Here is a 24,667-nt window from a genome sequence, read left to right as displayed (position 1 = left end):
TATGCTTACATATGGAAACAACAACAATAATAATAATAAAAAAGCAAACACAGCACAAAATAGTAAAAAAAAAATCAATTGAAATAAAAAATAGTATACAAAGTATATACAGCAGCAGACAGCAATAATATATATTAGGGGAAAAAAAGGTCCTTATTATGTGTAGAAAATCACCTCTTTTTTTCCCCCACTCACATCAACTCATTTTATATATTTTTTACTACAATAAACAATGCCAAAACTTATTAAGAGACATACCTTTTTCATAGGGGACAAAAACAAAAGGGGCGTCACATACAGTACTCACTGGATCGGTTCGCAGCAGAGTGTGAAGCGACCGGAATGAGAATCAGCACCTCCAAGTCCGAGTCCATGGTTCTCGCCCGGAAAAGGGTGGAATGCCATCTCCGGGTTGGGGAGGAGACCCTGCCCTAAGTGGAGGAGTTCAAGTACCTAGGAGTCTTGTTCACGAGATGGGGAAGAGTGGATCGTGAGATCGACAGGCGGATCGGTGCGGCGTCTTCAGTAATGCGGACGTTGTACCGATCCGTTGTGGTGAAGAAGGAGCTGAGCCGGAAGGCAAAGCTCTCAATTTACCGGTCGATCTACGTTCCCATCCTCACCTATGGTCATGAGCTTTGGGTCATCACCGAAAGGATAAGATCACGGGTACAAGCGGCCGAAATGAGTTTCCTCCGCCGTGTGGCGGGGCTCTCCCTTAGAGATAGGGTGAGAAGCTCTGCCATCCGGGAGGAACTCAACGTAGAGCCGCTGCTCCTTCACATCGAGAGGAGCCAGATGAGGTGGTTCGGGCATCTGGTCAGGATGCCACCCGAACGCCTCCCTAGGGAGGTGTTTAGGGCACGTCCAACCGGTAGGAGGCCACGGGGAAGACCAAGGACACGTTGGGAAGACTATGTCTCCCGGCTGGCCTGGGAACGCCTCGGGATCCCCCGGGAAGAGCTGGACGAAGTGGCTGGGGAGAGGGAAGTCTGGGTTTCCCTGCTTAGGCTGTTGCCCCCGCGACCCGACCTCGGATAAGCGGAAGAAGATGGATGGATGGATGGACATACAGTACACAGTATCTCTCTCCACTACAGAATAAAGAAAGAGGGGAAAAAACACACACATTAATGACACAGCAGCACACAAGATGTCCACACAAACGCAACAGAGTACCCTCGACCCGTGCACAAACTCACGAGGCCAGGAAACCCCGCAGCAACTACCGCTAGCATTAAGCTAATCCACACATCATTTAGCAAATAAGTCCGTTTTTTACAACACTTTAATAAAACGAAAATTCGGGAATTTAACCCGTATGTTTAACAGCATACCACAAAACAGCGTTCACTTTAAAAGTGACAAGCAAAAAGTTTATAAAAAAAATAAAGGGAGAGAGACATAAACATGACTTACCGGCTGCAGGAGTCAGCGCTCACTGAAGCTGGTCACATAGGTGCAACGCCAAATCACCCCCCCCGGGAAACAAAAAGGTATGTAATAGAAAATAATAGAGCGGAACCTATTTACAATGACAGACACTTTTGGGGAATTTTACAACAGAAAATGATGTGAATAAATTACCTAAAAATTCAAAATAAAATAAAATAAAATTTAGCTCGGCTAAATATTATTTATGAAAGAAATTAAATATTTATGACTCAACAATTCCACCTTGACCCTTCATCTCGCAGCCTATTACCTTTCAGTGACGTAACAGGTGGGCGTGGCCTATCACCTCACGCTTTCAGCTTACAGCAGCCAGCGGTCAGTCACTCTGTCAGCCGCATCAGAGCAGCTACTCGCCGGCTTGGTTTCAAGGAATTCACCGCTAACTCTGCTCCACTTTTTGTTCCGTCGGTGCTCGGTGGTCTTCTCGGATGCTGGATGACATCCACCACCAGGACCACCAGGACCACTAGCGGGACCACAGCGCACCTCTGACCGGCGAGCATGGACAAGCAGGGCAGCCGCTGTAAGATCGTAGTGGTCGGGGACGCGCAGTGTGGCAAGACGGCGCTGCTTCACGTTTTTGCCAAGGACTGCTACCCGGAGGTAGGTCCGAACCAACTTTACCATTTTTTTTTTCATGAGGGAGGACGTCTTGTACTGACCAGCCTGAACATGAAACTAACATCAAAGTAAAAATGCTTTAAAAAAAAAAAGAACATTTGCTGGACAATTCATTAGGTACACCACTATTATATGATCCAGTTACTCTTTCAACATCCGTCCATCCATTTCTACCGCTTGTCCCTTACTGCACTTCTTTTATGTTTTATTGGACTTAAACCTGTTAGGAAATAGATCTCAGAGAACGCATCAACCTAGTCCGGGGGTCAGCGGGCATTGATTGATTGATTGATTGATTGATTGATTGATACTTTTATTAGTAGATTGCACAGTTCAGATAGATAGATAGATAGTACTTTATTTATTCCGCCAGGAGAGTTCCTTCAGGAAAATTACAATTTTCAGCACAATCCCATTCAAGATCAGACAAACATTACAGGGAGACAGAACAGGATCGCTGACGGGTCTGCCGGCTTCCAACGCCCCTTACAAACAAGATGACATACAGGTAAACAAGGGGGGGGGGGGGGGGGGAGAAAAAAATAGAAGATTAAAATAAAATTAAAAAATCGGTCTTAGCCTAGGCCCTGGAGTGGGGGTGCAGACTGAGGGCAAGGGAAAAAAAAACAACAACAAAAAAACAACAACAACTCATAGCCATAGTACACATCCCTCTTCCATGTGTGTAAGAGGGAAACATCAAACATCGAAGAACACAGAGGACATTAAAGACATTAAAGCAGCAGATACAACCAGACACTTCTACATACAGCTATGAATAAAAAGTAAAATAAACATATCCACTGTGGTGGCCTCTGCGGTGTTCCACGCCATCGTCTGCTGGGGAGGAGGGGGCATGGCCAGAGACAGAAGCAGACCCAACAAGGCAACCAAGACAGCCGACTCCACTCTCGGCCAGTGTTCAGTACATATTCCGTACAATTGACCACTAAATGTTAACACCCCAATAAGTTTTTCAACTTGTTTAAGTCGGGGTCCACGTTAATCAATTCATGGTACAAATATATACTATCAGCATAATACAGTCATCACACAGGTTAATCATCAAAGTATGTACATTGAATTATTTACATTATTTACAATCCGGGGGATGGGATGAGGAGCTTTGGTTGATATCAGTACTTCAGTCATCAACAATTGCATCAACAGAGAAATGTGGACATTTTCTATTTAGTAGGATATGTACAGCCAGCAGAGAACATAGTGAGTTCAGATAGCATAAGAACCAGTACAGTATATACATTAGAAGTACATTTGATTATTTACATTAGGTTGTTTATAATCCGGGGAGATGGGATGTGAATGGAGGAGGGTATTAGTAAAGGGTTAAAGTTGCCTGGAGGTGTTGTTTTAGAGCGGTTTGAAGGAATATAGAGATGCACTTACTTTTATACCTGTTGGGAGTGCATTCCACATTGATGTGGCATAGAAAGAGTATGAGTTAAGACCTTTGTTAGATCGGAATCTGGGTTTAACGTGGTTTGTGGAGCTCCCCTTGGTCTTGTGGTTATGGCGGTCATTTACGTTAAGGAAGTAGTTTGACATGTACTTCGGTATCAACGGATTTTATAGACCAGGCTCAGTACAAGTTGTTTTACTCTGTCCTCCACCCTGAGCAAGCCTACTTTGGAGGTGCAAGCGTAATCGAAAAAGGGTTGAATGAGAGTTCCCGCTAGAATCCTCAAGGTGCTTTTGTTGACCAGAGAGGAGATTCTGTAGAGGAATCTCGTTCTTTGGTTTACCTTTTTGATTACCTTGGTTGCCATTTTATCACAGGAAAGATTAGCCTCTAGAATAGAACCTAGGTAGGTGATCTCATATTTCCCGGTGATAACGTCACCCACTTTTATAGTGAAGTCACTGACTTTCTTAAGGTTGATGTGGACACAAATAGGATGGATTCCGTTTTACCTAAGAGTATGGATAGCTTGTTGTCAGCGAGCCAGGTGCAAATATTAAGGAGTTCAGCACTGAGGATTTGTTCCAGCAGGGCCGAGTCATCCGCAAACAGGAACAATTCACAGTTGCATGCTAATGGCATGTCATTTGCATATATTAGGAACAGTAAAGGTCCTAGTATACTGCCTTGGGGGACTCCACAGCTTACTGAGAGGTGAGGGGACATGGTGCCATCCACCACTACCACCTGTTTCCTCCCCTCCAAGTAAGATTGCATCCAGCTCGATGAGGTTTCATCGAATCCGATTGCTCGGAGCTTATCCAACAGTATAGCTTGGTTAACGTTATACTGTTAAGCATGCGGCTCTTTAGCGCCGCCTTTGTGGCTCCCTGGAGCTTTTTTCCAAAAATGTGTTGAAATGTAAAAATATATATATTTTGTTTTCATATGGTTGCTGTAGTAGACACAAACCTCCTTAATTGTTAGAAATCCCACCGTTTATGTTATATATGCTCCACTGATGAGAGTATTTAGCAAGGACTGTTTTGTCCTACTAATTTCAGCGATCCTTGAACTCATCTTAGTTTGTTTACATCAGGGGTGTCCAAACTTTTTCCACTGAAGGCCGCACACTGAATAATCAAAGCAAGCGGGGGCCATTTATTTTAAAAACCAATACAATATATGTATAAAAAATATACATTTAGGCCTCCAGTCGAGCTTGATCCTAGAGACCCCAAAGGGTTTTGGTAAAAATAAAATGTTAAAAATGTGTCATTATTCAGTATTATTATTTTTATTATTATTCAAGCTTTAAATCTCTAGATCAACATTAGGTCTATCTGTCAATATGCTCTTTTTGTCAAAGAAAACCATGATTTTTTATTGAAAAAAAAAAAACAGAAAATATGCAATGTTTTCACCCAATTAAATTTTTAAGTAGAATGTATGAGATTATAAAATAATTGGAGCCTTAAAAAGGTCAACAACACATAACACCATTGATTTTAATTCACTATCATTTTTTGTGCAATGACACTTAAAAACAAAACACGCTGATCCAAAAGGGTTCTACTCATTAAAGTGTTAAAAAATAAATTATAATTATTTTTTTTACTGTTCACTTTTAACACAATAGTCTCGAGATCACCTTCAGACCCATCCGTCAATTATACGTTTTTTTGTTTTGTTTATGTTTTTTGTTTGTTCGTTTAAGGCCATTCTTTAAAAAAAAACACAGGTCAGTTTTTTATATGGCAAACACAAAATATCCAAAATTTGCCCCCAAAAATATCCCAAAGTGAAATATTTAATGTGACGTAATTGGAGCCTTGAATTGGTCAATAATTCATAATTGATTTTGATACACAATTTTTTTTTCTAAAGAAAGAAACAGCCTGCATGGCAACTTTGTTTTATTAGAGTATACATTGCAACATTTTCTTGTAAAATTTCACCTGTTTGTTCTTTTATACCACTTTTTATGTTTTTTATTGTTTTTACATAGTATTTTTAAAATGTGCCGTGGGGCCTTTAAAAAATGATCTGGCCCCCGGTCTGCACTTTGGACACCCCTGGTTTACATGTACAACTTTCTCCGAAAGACATGTTTTATGCCACTCTTTTGTGTCATTTTGTCCACCAAACATTTTATGCTGTGCGTGAAAGCATAAAGGTGCTGACGTTATTGACTTGTTGGAGTGCTAATCAGTCATATTTGGTCACTGCATGACTGCAAGCTAATCAAGGCTAACATGCTATTTAGGCTAGCTGTATGTACATATTGCGTCATCATACCTCATTTGTAGGTATAGTTGAGCTTGTTTAATATCCTTTACTTTTATCCTTTCTGTATATAATTTAGTTTTACATGTCTCATCACACGTTATCTATATTGGCTGCATTTCAGGTAGGTGTTTGTGTGCCATGTTGTTCCAGACCATAGCAAACTTACCATGAATTGATTAACGTGGACCCCGACTTAAACAAGTTGAAAAACTTATTCGGGTGTTACCATTTAGTGGTCAATTGTACGGAATATGTACTGTACTGTGCAATCTACTAATAAAAGTTTCAATCAATCAATCAATCAAACCTAGCTTGCCAAAGATTGTAATAAATCTATTAAAAGAAGACAGCCTGCCGTTCCCTTTAACTTGGTAAGAAACATCTATACCTTTGGCCATTAAAAGCCAGTAATTTCCAGGAGTTCTCACCTTCTAAGTTGCCTCTGGTTTACTAATGGTTTGTAATGTTGTAAAAATGTGTAGAATAAATATTAAATTCCAACATTTCTGTCAATGAAGATTTGCTTCAGCCTGCGACACATAGTCATTTTGATAGTAGGCTATTATAGCAAATAATACGACAAAGTTGCAATACGCATGCGTTATAACACCAAGAGCCGGCATTTTAAAGCGCTTGCAGAGCTAGATTAAGCTGCTGGATGATGACCACTCATCCTATGGAGTTGACTACAGCCACAGTTTTTTATGGACATTTTATTCGGCCCTGCGCCAATTAGAGACCCTGGTATATTTTCCAGAACACGCAGCCAGCTACTACGGGAGACTCGGCAGTTAATTAAATATCAGTGTTAGTAACGTGTATTCGTATTGAACCGTTTCGGTACGGGGGTTTCGGTTGGGTTTGGAGGTGTACCGAACAAGTTTCCACACGGACATATTAAGTAGCGTACCGCACTTTGTGTAAACAATTGACACCGAGGCACAACACAAGGCATGCTAGCAGCCACTGGGTTACGATAGACTGACCATACCTCCTCTTTTCACCAGATATGTCCTCTTTTGCGGGGCTGTCCGGGTGGAGTTTCTTAAATGCCTCAAATGTCCGGCATTGTAAGTTAGGGTTGCGTGTATTTTCAATCTACGTTCGGGGTTGAGAAGGGGTTTAAAACAAAACAAATTGTGCACACAGCAACATTCGTGAGGGAGGGGCAGAGACAGAGAGAGCAAGAGAGTTATGATAAACGCGCATGCGTCGCCAGGCTCTGCTTTTTATCCATAGATTTATCAGATTTTATTTTTTATTATCTATATCAGAGGTGTCAAAAGTGTGCCCGGGAGGCCATTTGCGGCCCACAGCTAATGTTTTAAAGGCCCACGGCACATTCTAAAATTACCATTAAAATAAACAAAAACATAACAAAAGTGAAATAAAACAGCTTAAAGGTTAAATGTAATTTAGAAAAAGTTGCAATGTTGACTAATAAAACTAAGCTGTTTTTTTTTTCTTTCAAACTGTCATTGCTCAAAACTTAATATTGAATCAAAATCAATGTTTTATGAATTATTGACCTGTCCAAAGTTCCCGTTATTTCACATCAAATATTCAACTAAGGTAAATATTTTTGGTGGAAGATTTTGCAAATTTGGTAAATAAATAACCCAAAAATGTATATTTTGTTGTTTTCTTACTGTACCGAAAATGAACCGAACCGAGACCTCAAAAACAGAGGTACGTACCGAACAGAAATGTTTGTGTACCGTTACACCCCTAATATATATATATATTTTTTTTAATTTTATTTTCAGAGCTACGTGCCCACCGTGTTTGAGAACTACACGGCCAGCTTTGAGATCGACAAGCACCGCATCGAGCTGAACATGTGGGACACGTCAGGTGAGTCGCTCACTGTGTTGGCGCCATGTTGTATGTCGTACGCATGTTAGCGCGAAAACTCTTGAAGTGTGGAAAATGGATGACAGACTTTTTTTTATAGTGTGTGACTTTAGGCCTTTTTAGCTTAGTCATGCTATGTCGTAGTGTAGCCGTAGCCCAACATATTCACCTCCTGCAGACTGAATCAGCAACAGTGCCTCTGCTGGTTGCAGCCAAGCACTGCATGTGAGTTGCTTAATTGTGCCATTAATCAACAACAATGCTCTCCTCATTGCCAATTTTTTTCAGTAAACTTTTTAAAATAGTTTTGTCGATTTAATTTGTATTTCAATTTCAACATCCAGCAATTAACATAATGTCATCGCTTACGTGGAGTGATTTCTCCAGATTCTCTGAACCTTTTGATGATATTACGGACCGTAGATGGTGAAATCCCCAAATTCTTCGCAATACCTGCTTGAGAAATGTTGTTCTTAAACTGTTTGACAATTCGCTCACGCATTTGTTCACAAAGTGGTGACCCTCTCCCCATCCTTGTTTGTGAATGACTGAGCATTTCATGGAAGCCTTTTTTTTATTCCCAATCATGGCACCCAGCTGTTCCCAATTAGCCTGTTCACCTGTGGGATGTTCCAAATAAGTGTTTGATGAGCATTCCTCAACTTTCTCAAGTCTTTTTTGCCACTTGTGCCAGCTTTTTTGAAACATGTTGCAGGCATAAAAATTCCAAATGAGCTTGTATGAGCGAATATTTGCAAAAAATAAAGTTTTACGTTTCATATCTTGTCTTTGCAGTCAATTCAATTGAATATAAGTTGAAAAGGATTTGCAAATCATTGTACAAACCCCGTTTCCATATGAGTTGGGAAATTGTGTTAGATGTAAATATATTCAGAATACAATGATTTGGAAATCCTTTTCAACCCATATTCAATTGAATGCACTACAAAGACAAGATATTTGATGTTCAAACTCTTAAACTTTCTTTTTTTTTGCAAATAATAATTAACTTAGAATTTCATGGCTGCAACACGTGCCAATGTAGTTGGGAAAGGGCATGTTCACCACTGTGTTACATTACCTTTTCTTTTATCAACACTCAATTAACATTTGGGAACTGAGGAAACTATTTGTTGAAGCTTTGAAAGTGGAATTTCTTCCCATTCTTGTTTTATGTAGAGCTTCAGTCGTTCAACAATCCGGGGTCTCCGCTGTCGTATTTTACGCTTCATAATGCGCCACACATTTTCGATGGGAGACATGTCTGGACTGCAGGCGTGCCAGGAAAGTACCCGCACTCTTTTACTACGAAGCCACGCTGTTGTAACACATGGCTTGGCATTGTTTTGCTGAAATAAGCAGGGGCGTCCATGATAATGTTGCTCGGATGACAACATATGTTGCTCCAAAACCTGTATGGATAATCAGCGTGAATGGTGCCTTCACAGATGTGTAAGTTACCCATGCCTTGGGCACTAATACACCCCTGTACCATCACAGATGCTGGCTTTTGAACTTTGCGCCTATAACAATCTGGATGGTTATTTTCCTCTTTGTTCCGGAGGACACCACGTCCTCAGTTTCCAAATATAGTTTGAAATGTGGACTCGTCAGGCCACAGAACACTTTTCCACTTTGCATCAGTTCATCTTAGATGAGCTCGGGCCCAGCGAAGCCGGCAACGTTCCTGGGTGTTGTTGATAAATGGCTTTCACTTTGCATGGTAGAGTTTTAACTTGCACTTACAGACGTAGCGACCAACTGTAGTTACTGACAGTGGTTTTCTGAAGTGTTCCTGAGCCCATGTGGTGATATCCTTTACACACCAATGTCGGTTTTTGATGCAGTACAGCCTGAAGGCTCAAAGGTCCGTAATATCATTGCTTACGTGCAGATTCTCTGAACCTTTTGATGATTTTACGGACCATAGATGGTAAAATCCCTAAATTCCTTGCAATAGCTCGTTGAGAAGTGTTGTTCTAAAACTGTTCGACAATTTGCTTACAAAGTGGTGACCCTCACCCCATCCTTGTTTGTGAATTACTTAGCATTTCATGGAAGCTGCTTTTATACCCAAACATGGCACCCACCTGTTCCCAATTAGCCTGCACACCTGTGGGATGTTCCAAATAAGTGTTTGATGAGCATTCCTCAACGTTATCAGTATTTATTGCCAACTTTCCCAACTTCTTTGTCACGTGTTGCTGGCATCAAATTCTAAAGTTAATAATTATTTGCAAAAAAAAAAAATGTTTATCAGTTTGAACATCAAATATGTTGTCTTTGTAGCGTATTCAACTGAAAATTGGTTGAAAATTATTTGCAAATCATTGTGTTCCGTTTATATTTACATCCAACACAATTTCCCAACTCATATGGAAACGGGGTTTGTATTTAGTTTTTATTTACCATTTACACAACGTGCCAACTTCACTGGTTTTGGCAATTGAACATATATGACTACTTTGGTATCCCTTTTTGGTGGTTATGGTGCCTTTTCCACAAAAAAATATTAAAAAAATAAAAATAAATGTTTTGACTTGGTTAGGGTGACAGTGCCTCTTTTAAAAGGAACATCTAATTTGAGCTCCAAAGTAAGGAGTTTGGATGTCGTTTCAGCCAAGACAAGACGAGCCCAAGCTCTTATTTTGTTTGAAGCCCCCCCCCCCCCCCCCCCCTCGGCTTTTCTGACCCGTTCGATGGCTTAAAGGCCTACTGAAATGAGATTTTCTTATTTAAACGGGGATAGCAGGTCCATTCTATGTGTCATACTTGATCATTTCGCGATATTGTCATATTTTTGCTGAAAGGATTTAGTAGAGAACATCGACGATGAAGTTCGCAACTTTTGGTCGCTAATAAAAAAGCCTTGCCTGTACCGGAAGTAGCAGACGATGTGCGCGTGACGTCACGGGTTGTAGGGCTCCTCACATCCTCACATTGTTTACAATCATAGCCAGCAGCAGCTAGAGCTATTCAGACCGAGAAAGCGACAATTTCCCCATTAATTTGAGCAAGAATGAAAGATTTGTGGATGAGGAAATTTAGAGTGAAGGACTTGAAGTGGGAGCGATTCAGATGTTATTAGACACATATACTAAGATAATTCTGGAAAATCCCGTCATCATACCGCAACGTTTTCAACACGACCCTTCGCAGGAAATGTGAAATTGCAATTTAGTAAACTAAAAAGGCCTTATTGGCATGTGTTGCAATGTTAATATTTCATCATTTATATATAAACTATCAGACTGCGTGGCCGGTAGTAGTGGGTTTCAGTAGGCCTTTAATGTCCGCGTCAGGCACCGGAAGCGCTCTGCCGCTTCATGCTGGTTAAAAGCCATCGGAATGGGCGACCCTGCGACGGAACCGTCTTGCATAAACATTCCCAAGCCAAGCTATCTTTAGATCACTACTTGCTGCCACACACTCGGCCAGTGAAAGAATCATGTTGTTTTTGTAAATCTTCTCCAGCCTGCCAATGTAGTGGCGGGGAGGGGAGGGTCGGGTCGGTACGCTTGGCCCCGGGGGGCTGTAACCTGACTTAGGAGGAGCTATCACCCAAGCTGCAAGAGGCTAATCACGCTGTGGGAAGGTTGTGCTTTGGTGGGGCTTTAAAAGCCGGAACCACCTTTGCCACCTTAAGTCTCTCATCTGCCCTAAACATGACCACGCCCGTCCACCGCCCCCCTCACATACATGTACGTCAGGGGTCACCAACCTTTTTGAAACCAAGAGCTACTTCCTGGGTACTGATTAATGCGAAGGGCTACCAGTTTGATACACACTTAAATAAATTGCCAGAAATAGCCAATTTGCTCAATTTACCTTTCATAAATAAATCTATATATATATATAAAAAAAATGGGTATTTCTGTCTGAAGTTCCGTCGCACATTTTTTTTCCTTTTACGGAAGGTTTTTTTGTAGAGGATAAACGATGAAAAAAACACTTAAATGGACGGTTTAAAAGAGGAAAAAACAGGAAAAAAATGAAAATTAAATTTTGAAACATAGTTTATCTTCAATTTCGACTCTTTAAAATTCAAAATTCAACCGAAAAAAATGAATAGAAAAACTAGCTAATTCGAATCTTTTTGAAAAATGTAATAAAAAGAATTTATGGAATATCATTAGTAATTTTTCCTGATTAAGATTAATTTTAGAATTTTGATGACATGTTTTAAATAGGTTAAAATCCAATCTGCACTTTGTTAGAATATATAACAAATTGGACCAAGCTATATTTCTAACAAAGAGAAATCATTATTTCTTCTATATTTTCCAGAACAATGTTTTTTAAAAGAAATTCAAAATACTTTGAAATAAGATTTAAATTTGATTCTACGGATTTTGTAGATTTGCCAGAATATTTTTTTTGAATTTTAATCATAATAAGTTTGAAGAAATATTTCACAAATATTTTTCATCGAAAAAACAGAAGCTACAATGAAGACTTAAATTAAAATGTATTTATTATTCTTTACAATAAAAACAATATATATATTTGAACATTGATTTAAATTGTCAGGAAAAAAGAGGAAGGAATTTAAAAGGTAAAAAGGTATATGTGTTTAAAAATCCTAAAATCATTTTTAAGGTTGTATTCTTTCTTTAAAATTGTCTTTCTGAAAGTTATAAGAAGCAAAATAAAAATATACATGAATTTATTTTAACAAATGAAGACCAAGTCTTAAAAATATTTTCTTGTATTTTCAAATTCTATTTGAGTTTTGTCTCTCTTAGAATTAAAAATGTCGAGCAAAGCGAGACCAGCTTGCTAGTAAATTAAAAAAAAAAAAAAAATAGAGGCAGCTCACTGGTAAGTGCTGCTATTTGAGCTATTTTTAGAACAGGCCAGCGGGCGACTCATCTGGTCCTTCCGGGCTACCTGGTGCCCGCGGGCACCGCGTTGCTGATCCCTTATTTACGTGTTGCGTTTGTGTGCTTTTGGTGGGCCTTGTTCTATTCTCATACTAGTTTCCCAACAAGAATACAAGTAGCTAACAGATGGGAAATAAATATCATTATTCACGGTATTCTCGCAAGATTTTCCTTCTTTTGTGCTGTGGCATTTTTATTTGTGACTGAACTATGACCTCAACATAGTGTGCTTTTGAAAAAATGTATATACAAATTAATACATATGGTTATTACCCATATATACGCTATATTGCCAAAGGTATTTGACTCACATATGAACTTGAAGTGCCATCCTATTCCTAACCTATGATGTCGGTCCAGCTTTTGCAGCTATTATAGCTTCAACTCTTCTGGGAAGGCTGTCCACAAGGTTGCGGAGTGCGTTTATAGGGATTTTCAACCATTCTTTCGAAAGCGCACACACTGATGCTTGTCGAGAAGGCCTGGCTCTCAGTCTCCGTTCTAGTTCATCCCAAAGGTGTTCAGGTCAGGACTCTGTGCAGCCCAGTCAAGTTCATCCACACCAGACTCTGTCATCCATGTCTTTTATGGACCTTGCTTTGTGCACTGGTGCACAGTCATGTTGGAAGAGAAACGGTCCCGCTCCAAAATGGTCCCACAAGGTTGGCAGCATGGAATTGTCCAAAGTGTTTTGCTATCCTGGAGTTTTCAAAGTTCCTTTATGGAACTAAGGGGCCAAGCCCAACTTTTGAAAAACAACTCCACACCATAATTCCTCTTCGACTAAATTTCACACTCTGCACAATGTACCATTATCCCGGCAACCTCCAAACCCAGACTGGTCCATCAGATCGCCAGATGAAAAAGTGTGATTCATCACTCCAGAGAAACGTCTCAACTGCTCTAGAGCAGTGGTCCCCAACCTTTTTGTATCCGCGGACCGGTCAACGCTTAATAATTTGTCCCGCGGGAAGGGGGGAGGGGGGTCGTTTTTATTTTATTTTATTATTATTTTTTTTTTCTTTTTTGTCATGAAAAAGGGACGTTTTTGTCATGAAAAAGGGAGGTTTTTGTGGTTGGTGCACTAATTGTAAGTGTATATTGTGTTTTTATGTTGATTTAATCAAAAAAATTAAAAAATTAAATGTTTTTTTTTAAATTATTATTTATTTTTTTTATAAAAAAATCTTTTGCGGCCCAGTACCAATCGGGCCACGGCCCGGTGGTTGGGGACCACTGCTCTAGAGTCCAGTGGCGACGTGCTTTACACCACTGCATCCCAACACTTTGCATTGGACTTGGTGATGTATGGCTTAGATCCAGTTGCTCGGCCATGGAAACCCATTCCAAGAAGCTCTTTGTGTACTGTAAGTGGGCTGATTGGAAGGTCATATGAAGTTTGGAGCTCTGTAGCAACTGGATTGTGCAGAAAGTCTTTGAACTATGCGCTGCATCATCCGCTGCCCCCTCTCTGTCAGTATACCACTTTGTGGCTGAGTTGCTGTTGTTCCCAAATTCTTCCATTTTCTTACAGTGGACTTTGGAATATTTCGGAGCGAGGAAATTTCACGACTGAATTTGTTGCACAGGTGGCGTCCTATGACAGTTACACGCTGGAAATCACTGACAGCGGCCCATTCTTTCACAAATGTTCGTAGAAACAGTCTCCATGCCTAAGCGCTTGATTTTATACACCTGTGGCCGGGCCAAGTGATTAGGACACCTGATTGTGATCACTTGGATGGGTGGCCAAATACATTTGTTCTAGCGTATATATCAACATGGATTTTCAAGACGGTTGGTGATAAATTGTGACTGGTAGAAAGATGACAGGACCTTTGACCTCTTCATATAGACCCTTCAACCTGCTTTAAAAATCAATAGTGTTCTTGCCTTGATGAAGATAACATGTTGCTAAATGTCACTTGCGGAAAGGTGACAAGGAGAATGACTTGGTTTGACCTTTGCAACCTTACCTTTTCCCCATTTATTTAAAACAATATAAAAAAAAATCAATAGGATTCTTGCCCGGGCGTTTGTAAGACTGAAGATTGAAAACCAGATAACTATAAGAAGGTGACCATGTAAGAATGGCAACTTGTGTATGTGTCTTTGGAAAAAAAAAATCAATAGGTTTCTTGCCTGACTAAGACCCCCGGACGTTTGAGGACAATCGGTAGAAAACTGAGGACTGGTAGGAAGATGACTAAGCTTATTTTTGTTTTAACCATTGCATGTTTTGTGTAAAAAAAACTGTTTAAAATTGGTAAAACATTTCTCACTTACAAATAAATAGTGTTCTTGCTTCATACTTGCCAACCCTACCGGATTTTCCGGGAGACTCCCAAAATTCAGCGCCTCTCCCGGAAAAAATTTTCTCCCGAAATTCAGCGGAACTGGACGCCACGCCCCCCTCCAGCTCCATGCGGACCTGAGTGGGGACAGCCTGTTTTCACGTCCGCTTTCCCACTATATAAACAGCTTGCCTGCCAAATCACGTTACAACATCTACGGATTTTAATAAAAAACTGCACACACAAGTAGACAAAGCAGAAGAACGAGGAAGTTACAGCCATGGCGACACCGTCTGTAATAGAGTGATTCTATGTTGTCTGTCGCCATCTCCTGGTGAATGTTGGCTATAGCGTTATGGGGTTGCTTTTTGATTGGCCCAACGATTTATGTGGTGTTGCGCACCTGACGGCAAGTGACTCTCGCCAGTACGCAAATGGCAGAACAAAGGTTACTCAAATAGTGAAAGGTAAGTGTTGTTTTTTTTTTATAGTAACCAGCAAGCACAGTACAGTTAGTAGAACAACTGTGTTTTATTACCGTGTATTTGATTTATTTATATATGTAATAAAATAAATATATATAGCTAGAATTCACTGAAAGTCAAGTATTTCATACATACATATATATTTATATACATGAAATACTCGAGTTGGTGAATTGTAGATGTAAATATACTCCTCCCCTCTTAACCACGGCCCGCCCCGACCACGCCCCCAACCCCTACCCCACACCCCCACCTCCCGAAATCGGAGGTCTCAAGGTTGGCAAGTATGTCTTGCTTTGCTATGGATTTTATATGTTCTATCTATATATATATTATTATGTCTAATAATAATGACAGTTGTGATTGAGCTCGCCAACAAGCTTCCAATCTATTTTCAAAGATGAACTGCTTTCTCTCGCCGCGTCACGACTCGAGTCCACTTGTCGTCTTCTCCTGAGCGAGGCGATCCTTCAGCTTCTTTGTCGTCCTCAGGTTGCCATCACAAAGTCTTATCGATCGCCAACACACCCCCGATACCCAGAAGCCAGGCAGGCCTCCATTTAGACGCTCGGTATCGTCTTGCACCTCCCTGTCTTCAGCTGTGATGGGATGTCATCAAAGTGCTTCAGTCATTGGCCATTGATTAGCAAACGCTCGTTAATGCTCATCCGGCTGAGGTCTTGACTGAGCAGGGTGATGTTTATCGAATTGATTTCTGAGATGGTTGCTGTATCTTTTTGTGTGCAACTTCCTGTCCTTTTATCGCAGACGTAAAAATAGATATTAATTAAAAACAACAAACTTTCTTACGTAAAAAGGCAATGCAAAAGTGCTTCATATGCTAAAAAGGTAATAAATCAAACGTACTGAGACAAAACATTGCTGACTGAAAATAGGCTGACACGTGGCTGAAACATGGATAAAATGTACTGTAGCTGAAACATGACTAACAAGACTCAAAAATGGCGGAAACGTGAATTCAGCATGAATGAAATGCAACTGAAACATGGTTGTGATGTTCCTTAGCTAAAATCAGACTTTAATATGACTCAAAGATGTCTGAAACTTGGCTTTAACATCACTGAAATAATACTGAAACGTGTCTGAAACATCGATAAAATGTACTGCAGCTGAAACATGACTTTAACATGACTCTAAGATGTCTAAAACATAGTTATCGGAGACGTAAAAATAGATATTAATAAAAAAAAAAAACTTTTCTTACGTAAAAAGGCAATGCAAAAGTGCTTCATATGCTAAAAAGGTAATAAATCAAACGTACTGAGACAAAACATTGCTGACTGAAAATAGGCTGACACGTGGCTGAAACATGGATGAAATGTACTGTAGCTGAAACATGACTAACAAGACTCAAAAATGGCGGAAACGTGAATTCAGCATGAATGAAATGCAACTGAAACGTAGTTGTTATGTTCCTTAGCTAAAATCAGACTTTAATATGACTCAAATATGGCTGAAACTTGGCTTTAACATCTCTGAAATAATACTGAAACGTGTCTGAAACATCGATAAAATGTACTGCAGCTGAAACATGACTTTAACATGACTCTAAGATGTCTAAAACATGGTTTTAGTATGATTTAAAAATGGCTTGAATGTGGCTTTAACATAATAAAAAGAAAACTGAAACATGGATGAAACATACTGTAGCTGAAACTTGGCTGTGAAATAATTCATATGGTAGAAACGTGACTTTGACATGGCTGAAAAATGGCTGAAAAATGGCTATAATGTTAATGAAAGGTGGTGTAGCTGAAACATGGCTTTAATATGACTTAAAATGGCTTGAATGTGGCTATAACATAATAAAAATAAGATTGAAACATGGATGAAATGTACTGAAACATGACTTTAATATGACTAAGGCAAGGCTGAAAATATGGCGGAAATGTGACTTCAACATGATTGAAATACTACTGAAACGTGGATGAAATGTACTGTAGCTGAAATCTGACTTTAACATGACTCAAAGATGGCTGAAACTTGGCTTTAACATCTCTGAAATAATACTGAAACGTGTCTGAAACATCGATAACATGTACTGCAGCTGAAACATGACTTTAACATGACTCTAAGATGTCTAAAACATGGTTTTAGTATGATTTAAAAATGGCTTGAATGTGGCTTTAACATAATAAAAAGAAAACTGAAACATGGATGAAACATACTGTAGCTGAAACTTGGCTGTGAAATAATTCATATGGTAGAAACGTGACTTTGACATGGCTGAAAAATGGCTATAATGTTAATGAAAGGTGGTGTAGCTGAGACATGGCTTTAATATGACTTAAAATGGCTTGAATGTGGCTATAACATAATAAAAATAAGATTGAAACATGGATGAAATGTACTGTAACTGAAACATGACTCTAACAAGACTCAAAGATGGCGGAAACGTGACTTCAGCATGATTGAAATACAACTGAAATGTGGATGAAATGTTCCTTAGCTTCAATCTGACTTTAACATGACTCAAAGATGGCTGAAACTTGGCTTTAACATTACTGATTTAATACTGAAGGGTGTCTGAAACATCAATAAAATGTACTGCAGCTGAAACATGACTTTAACCTGACTCTAAGATGTTTAAAACATGGCTTTAATATGACAAAACAATGGCTTAAAATGTGGATTCGCTATGATGAAAAGAAGACTGAAACATGGATGAAACATACTGTAGCTGAAACCTGGTTACGAAATACCTCAAACATGGTTGAAATGGGGCTGAAAAATGGCTAAAATGTTTACAAAAGGTGGTGTAGCTGAAACATGACTTTAATATGACTAAGGCAAGGCTGAAAATATGGTGGAAATGTGACTTCAACATGATTGAAATACTACTGAAACGTGGATGAAATGTACTGTAGCTGAAAACTGACTTTAACATGACTCAAAGATGGCTGAAACTTGGCTTTAACATCTCTGAAATAATACTGAAACGTGTCTGAAACATCGATAAAATGTACTGCAGCTGAAACAGGACTTTAACAAGACTCAAAAATGTCTAAAACATGGCTTTAATATGACTTAAAAATGGCTTGAATGTGGCTTTAACATAATAAAAAGAAGACTGAAACGTGGATGAAACATACTGTAGCTGAAACCTGGCTGTAAAATTACTCATATGGTGGAAACGTGACTTTGACATGACTGAAAAATGGCTGAAAAATGGATAAAATGTTAATGAAAGGTAGTGGAGCTGAAACATGGCTTTAATATGACTTAAAATGGCTTGAATGTGGCTTTAATATAATAATAAGATGACTGAAATATGGATGAAATGTACTGTTGCTGAAACATGACTCTAACAAGAGTCAAAGATGGCGAAAACGTGAATTCAGCAAGAATGAAATACAACTGAAACGTGGATGAAATGTTCCTTAGCTGAAATCTGACTTTAACATGACTAAAAGATGACTGAGAATTGGCTTTAACGTCACGGAAATAATACTGAAACGTGTCTGAAACATCCATAAAATGTACTGCAGCTGAAATGTGACTTTAACAGGACTCTAAGATGTCTAAAACATGGGTTTAATATGACTTAAAAATGGCTTAAATGTGGATTCACCATGATGAAAAGGAGACTGAAACATGGATGAACATACTGTAGCTGAAACCTGGTTATGAAATACCTCAAACGTGGTTGAAACGTGGTTTTGACATGGCTGAAAAATGTTTAAAATCGGGCAAAAAAAATGGCTAAAATGTTAACAAAAGGTAGTATAGTTGAAACATAGCTTTAGTATGACTAAGATAAGGCTGAAAAGATGGCGGAAACTTGGATTTAACATCACTGAAATAATACTGAAACGTGTCTGAAACATCGATAAAATGTACTACAGCTGAAACATGGCTTTAACATGACTGAAAAATGGCTAAAATGTTAATGAAAGGTGCTGTAATTGAAACATGGCATGAATATGACTAAGATAAGACTGGAAAAATGGCGGAAACGTGACTTCACCGTGATTGAAATACAACTGAAATGGGGATGAAACATCGATAAAATGTACCGTAGTTAAAACGTGACTTTAATACAACTCTAAGATGGCTAAAACAGGGCTTTAATATGATTTAAAATGCCTTAAATGGGGCTTTAACATGATGAAAAGAAGACTGAAACCTGAAACATTACTGAAATAAGGCGGAAAAATAGCTTTAATATGACTTTAGGTGGCTGAAATGTGGCTTCAACATGACTGAAATAAGACTGAAACATGGCTTTAATATAACTTTAGATGGCTGAAATGTGACTTCAACGTGACTACAATAAGGCTGAAACACGGCTTTAATGTGACTTATGATGGCTGGAATGTGGCTTCAACATGACTGAAATAAGACTGAAACATGGCTTTAATATGACTAGATGGCTGAAATGTGGCTTCAACATGACTGAAATAAGACTAAAACATGGCCTTTATATGACTTTAGATGGCTGAAATGTGTCTTCAACATGACTGAAATGAGGCTGAAACATGGCATAAATGTGACTTTAGATGGTTAAAATCTGGCTTCAACATGACTGAAATAAAACAGAAACATGGCTTGATTATGACTTTAGATGGCTGAAATGTGGCTTCATTATGACTGAAATAAGACTGAAACATGGCTTTAATGTGACTTTAGATGGCTAAAATGCGGCTTCAACATGACTGAAATAAGACTGAAACATGGCTTTAATATGACTTAAGACGGCTGAAACGTGGTTTCAACATGACTGAAAAAAGATTGAAACATGGCTCTATGTGACTTTAGTTGGCTGAAATGTGGCTTCAACATGGCTGAAATGTAGCTTCAACATGGCTGAAATAAGACTGAAACATGGCTTTAATGTGACTTTAGATGGCTGAAATGTGGCTTTAACATGGCTGAAATAAAATTGAAACATGGCTTTTATATGATTTTAGATGGCTGAAATGTGGCTTCAACATGAGTGAAATGAGACTGAAACATGGCATAAATGTGACTTTAGATGGTTAAAATGTGGCTTCAACATGACTGAAATAAGACTGAAACATGGCTTTAATGTGACTTTAGATGGCTGACATGACTGTGGCTTGAACATGACTGAAATAAGACTGAAACATGGCCTTTAAATGAATTTAGATGGCTGAAATTTAACTTGAACATGACTGAAATAAGACTGAAACATGGCCTTTGTATGAATTTAGATGGCTAAAATGTGGCTTCAACATGACTGAAATAAGACAAACATGGCTTTAATATGACTTTAGATGGCTTAAATGTGGCTTCAACATGACTGAAATAAGACTAAAACATGGCTTTAAAATGACTTTAGATGGCTGAAATGTGGCTTCAACATGACTGAAATAAGACTGAAACATGGCTTTATTATGACTTTAGATGGCTGAAATGTGGCTTCAACATGACTGAAATAAGACTGAAACATGGCCTTTATATGACTTTAGATGGCTGAAATGATGCTGAAACATGGCATTAATGTGACTTTAGATGGTTAAAATGTGGCTTCAACATGACTGAAATAAAACTGAAACATGGCTTGATTATGACTTTAGATGGCTGAAATGTGGCTTTAACATGACTGAAATAAGACTGAAACATGGCTTTAATGTGACTTTAGATGACTGAAATGTGGCTTCAACATGACTGAAATAAGATTGAAACATGGCTTTAATATGATTTTAGATGTCTGAAATGTGGCTTCAACATGACTGAAATGAGACTGAAACATGGCATAAATGTGACTTTAGATGGTTAAAATGTGGCTTCAACATGACTGAAACATGGCTTTAATGTGACTTTAGATGGCTGACATGACTGTGCTTCAACATGACTGAAATAGGACTGAAACATGGCCTTTAAATGAATTTAGATGGCTGAAATTTGGCTTGAACATGACTGAAATAAGACTGAAACATGGCCTTTGTATGAATTTAGATGGCTAAAATGTGTCTTCAACATGAATGAAATAAGACTGAAACTTGGCCTTTATATGGATTTAGATGGCTGAAATGTGGCTTCAACATGACTGAAATAAAACTGAAACATGGCTTTAATGTGACTTTAGATGGCTGAAATGTGGCTTCAACATGACTGAAATAAGACTGAAACATGCCTTTAATATGACTTTAGATGGCTGAAATGTGGCTTCAACATGACTGAAATAAGACTGAAACATGCCTTTAATATGACTTTAGATGGCTGAAATGTGGCTTCAACATGACCGAAATAAGATTGAAACATGGCTTTAATATGATTTTAGATGGTTGAAATGTGGCTTCAACATGACTGAAATGAGACTGAAACATGGCATAAATGTGACTTTAGATGATTAAAATGTGGCTTTAACATGAATGAAATAAGACTGAAACATGGCCTTTATATGAATTTAGATGGCTGAAATGTGGCTTCAACATCAATCATCAATCAATCAATGTTTACTTATATAGCCCTAAATCACTAGTGTCTCAAAGGGCTGCACAAACCACCACGACATCCTCGGTAGGCCCACATAAGGGCAAGGAAAACTCACACCCAGTGGGACATCGGTGACAATAATGACCCAGTGGGACGTCGGTGACAATGATGACTATGAGAACCTTAGAGAGGAGGAAAGCAATGGATGTCGAGCGGATCTAACATGATACTGTGAAAGTTCAATCCACAATGGATACAACACATGACTGAAATGAGGCTGAAACATGGCATAAACGTGACTTTAGATGGTTAACATGTGGCTTCAACATGACTGAAATAAAACTGAAACATGGCTTGATTATGACTTTAGATAGCTGAAATGTGGCTTTAACATGACTGAAATAAGACTGAAACATGGCTTTAATGTGACTTTAGATGGCTGAAATGTGGCTTTAACATGACTGAAATAAGACTGAAACATGGCTTTAATGTGACTTTAGATGGCTGAAATGTGGCTTTAACATGACTGAAATAAGATTGAAACATGGCTTTAATATGACTTTAGATGGCTGAAATGTTGCTTCAACATGACTGAAATGAGACTGAAACATGGCATAAATGTGACTTTAGATGGTTAAAATGTGGCTTCAACATGACTGAAATAAGACTGAAACATTGCTTTGATGTGACTTTAGATGGCTGACATGGCTGTGGCTTCAACATGACTGAAATAAGACTGAAACATGGCCTTTATATGAATTTAGATGGCTGAAATTTGGCTTGAACATGACTGAAATAAGACTGAAACATGGCCTTTGTATGAATTTAGATGGCTAAAATGTGGCTTCAACATGACTGAAATAAGACTGAAACATGGCCTTTATATGGATTTAGATGGCTGAAATGTGGCTTCAACATGACTGAAATAAGACTGAAACATGGCTTCAATGTGACTTTAGATGGCTGAAATGTGGCTTCAACATGACTGAAATAAGACTGAAACATGGCTTTAACATGACTTTAAATGGCTGAAATGTGGCTTCAACATGACTGAAATAACACTGAAACATGGCTTTAATGTGACTTTAGATGGCTGAAATGTGGCTTCAACATGACTGAAATAAGACCGAAACATGGCCTTTATATGAATTTAGATGGTTGAAATGTGGCTTCAACATGACTGAAACATGGCTTTAACGTGACTAAATGGCTGAAATGTGGCTTCAACATGACTGAAATAAGACTGAAACATGGCTTAATGTGACTTTAGATGGCTGAAATGTGGCTTCAACATGACTGAAATAAGACTGAAACATGGCTTTAATGTGACTTTAGATGGCTGACATGGCTGTGGCTTCAACATGACTGAAATAAGACTGAAACATGGCCTTTATATGAATTTAGATGGCTGAAATGTGGCTTCAACATGACTGAAATAAGACTGAAACATGGCTTAATGTGACTTTAGATGGCTGACATGGCTGTGGCTTCAACATGACTGAAATAAGACTGAAACATGGCCTTTATATGAATTTAGATGGTTGAAATGTGGCTTCAACATGACTGAAACATGGCTTTAACGTGACTAAATGGCTAAAATGTGGCTTCAACATGACTGAAATAAGACTGAAACATGGCTTAATGTGACTTTAGATGGCTGAAATGTGGCTTCAACATGACTGAAATAAGACTGAAACATGGCTTTAATGTGACTTTAGATGGCTGACATGGCTGTGGCTTCAACATGACTGAAATAAGACTGAAACATGGCCTTTATATGAATTTAGATGGTTGAAATGTGGCTTCAACATGACTGAAACATGGCTTTAACGTGACTAAATGGCTAAAATGTGGCTTCAACATGACTGAAATAAGACTGAAACATGGCTTAATGTGACTTTAGATGGCTGAAATGTGGCTTCAACATGACTGAAATAAGACTGAAACATGGCTTTAATGTGACTTTAGATGGCTGACATGGCTGTGGCTTCAACATGACTGAAATAAGACTGAAACATGGCCTTTATATGAATTTTGATGGCTGAAATGTGGCTTCAACATGACTGAAATAAGACTGAAACATGGCTTAATGTGACTTTAGATGGCTGAAATGTGGCTTCAACATGACTGAAATAAGACTGAAACATGGCTTTAATGTGACTTTAGATGGCTGACATGGCTGTGGCTTCAACATGACTGAAATAAGACTGAAACATGGCCTTTACATGAATTTAGATGGCTGAAATGTGGCTTCAACATGACTAAAATAGGGCTGAAACATGGCTTTAATATGACTGAAATATTGCTGTGTCTTGAACATGACTAAAACTTGACTGAAATAAACCTGAAACATGAATGAAACCTACTGTGATGTATTCCTTTCGTTTCTCTATGCGCTTTATTTTTTCGGCGAAAGGAGGAGGAAGTTATTTCCTGCACTTAACCAGCCTTTCAGCTTTCATATTTTGTCATTTAGTTAATTTGTGCAGATTTGCTGAGGTTATTTTAGGAGGTATGGAACATAAACAGAAGGGTGTTTTTGCTCGCGGGAAGCAGACGGCGGCATCTTCAGTGTGTGTGGAGACCATCTGGAGAAGAAAGTCAATTAGAAAGTGATTGGAGGGAATTCAAATGTTTGCGCTGCCATTTTGCTCCTCCAGCGTAGCCGGCGGCCTTTTAATTGACTTTGAAAGTCAGCGCAGCGGTCAAGTGGTCAAAAAGTCAATGTGACTCGGTGGCGATGACTTCCCTGAGGGTCTTTAGTGCTTCTCACTGGCCATCCTCAGGGGAGGGAGGACATTGCTAGACTTGCAGTCTGGGAGCTGTAAGGATGATTGCTCTCTTATCTCAATATGGCAACGCTGCCTTGTAGCAATGTCTTAAAGGTCCGTGTCAGGACACGCTGTTTTTCCCCCCCCTACCCAAACTTCTTCCGGCTTGACC

General features: G+C 38.9%; 1 protein-coding gene across 1 annotated transcript in view; it reads left to right on the top strand.

The window, feature by feature from the left end:
• Nucleotides 1–1,766: 1,766 nt before the first annotated feature.
• The window catches only part of LOC133555927 (rho-related GTP-binding protein RhoN-like), an 86,820-nt gene continuing 63,919 nt past the window's right edge, over nt 1,767–24,667 (top strand). Inside the window, exons 1-2 of the mRNA XM_061905399.1 lie at nt 1,767–2,058; nt 7,552–7,639. Of these exons, the coding sequence (XP_061761383.1) occupies nt 1,957–2,058; nt 7,552–7,639 (190 nt within the window). The 5' untranslated portion in view covers nt 1,767–1,956. The remainder of the gene's footprint in view (nt 2,059–7,551; nt 7,640–24,667) is intronic.

Source organism: Nerophis ophidion, linkage group LG07 (genome assembly GCF_033978795.1).
Source record: "Nerophis ophidion isolate RoL-2023_Sa linkage group LG07, RoL_Noph_v1.0, whole genome shotgun sequence".
NCBI classification, from domain to species: domain Eukaryota; kingdom Metazoa; phylum Chordata; class Actinopteri; order Syngnathiformes; family Syngnathidae; genus Nerophis; species Nerophis ophidion.
Note: the sequence above shows the minus strand (reverse complement) of the source record. Positions and strands in the feature narration are given on the sequence as shown.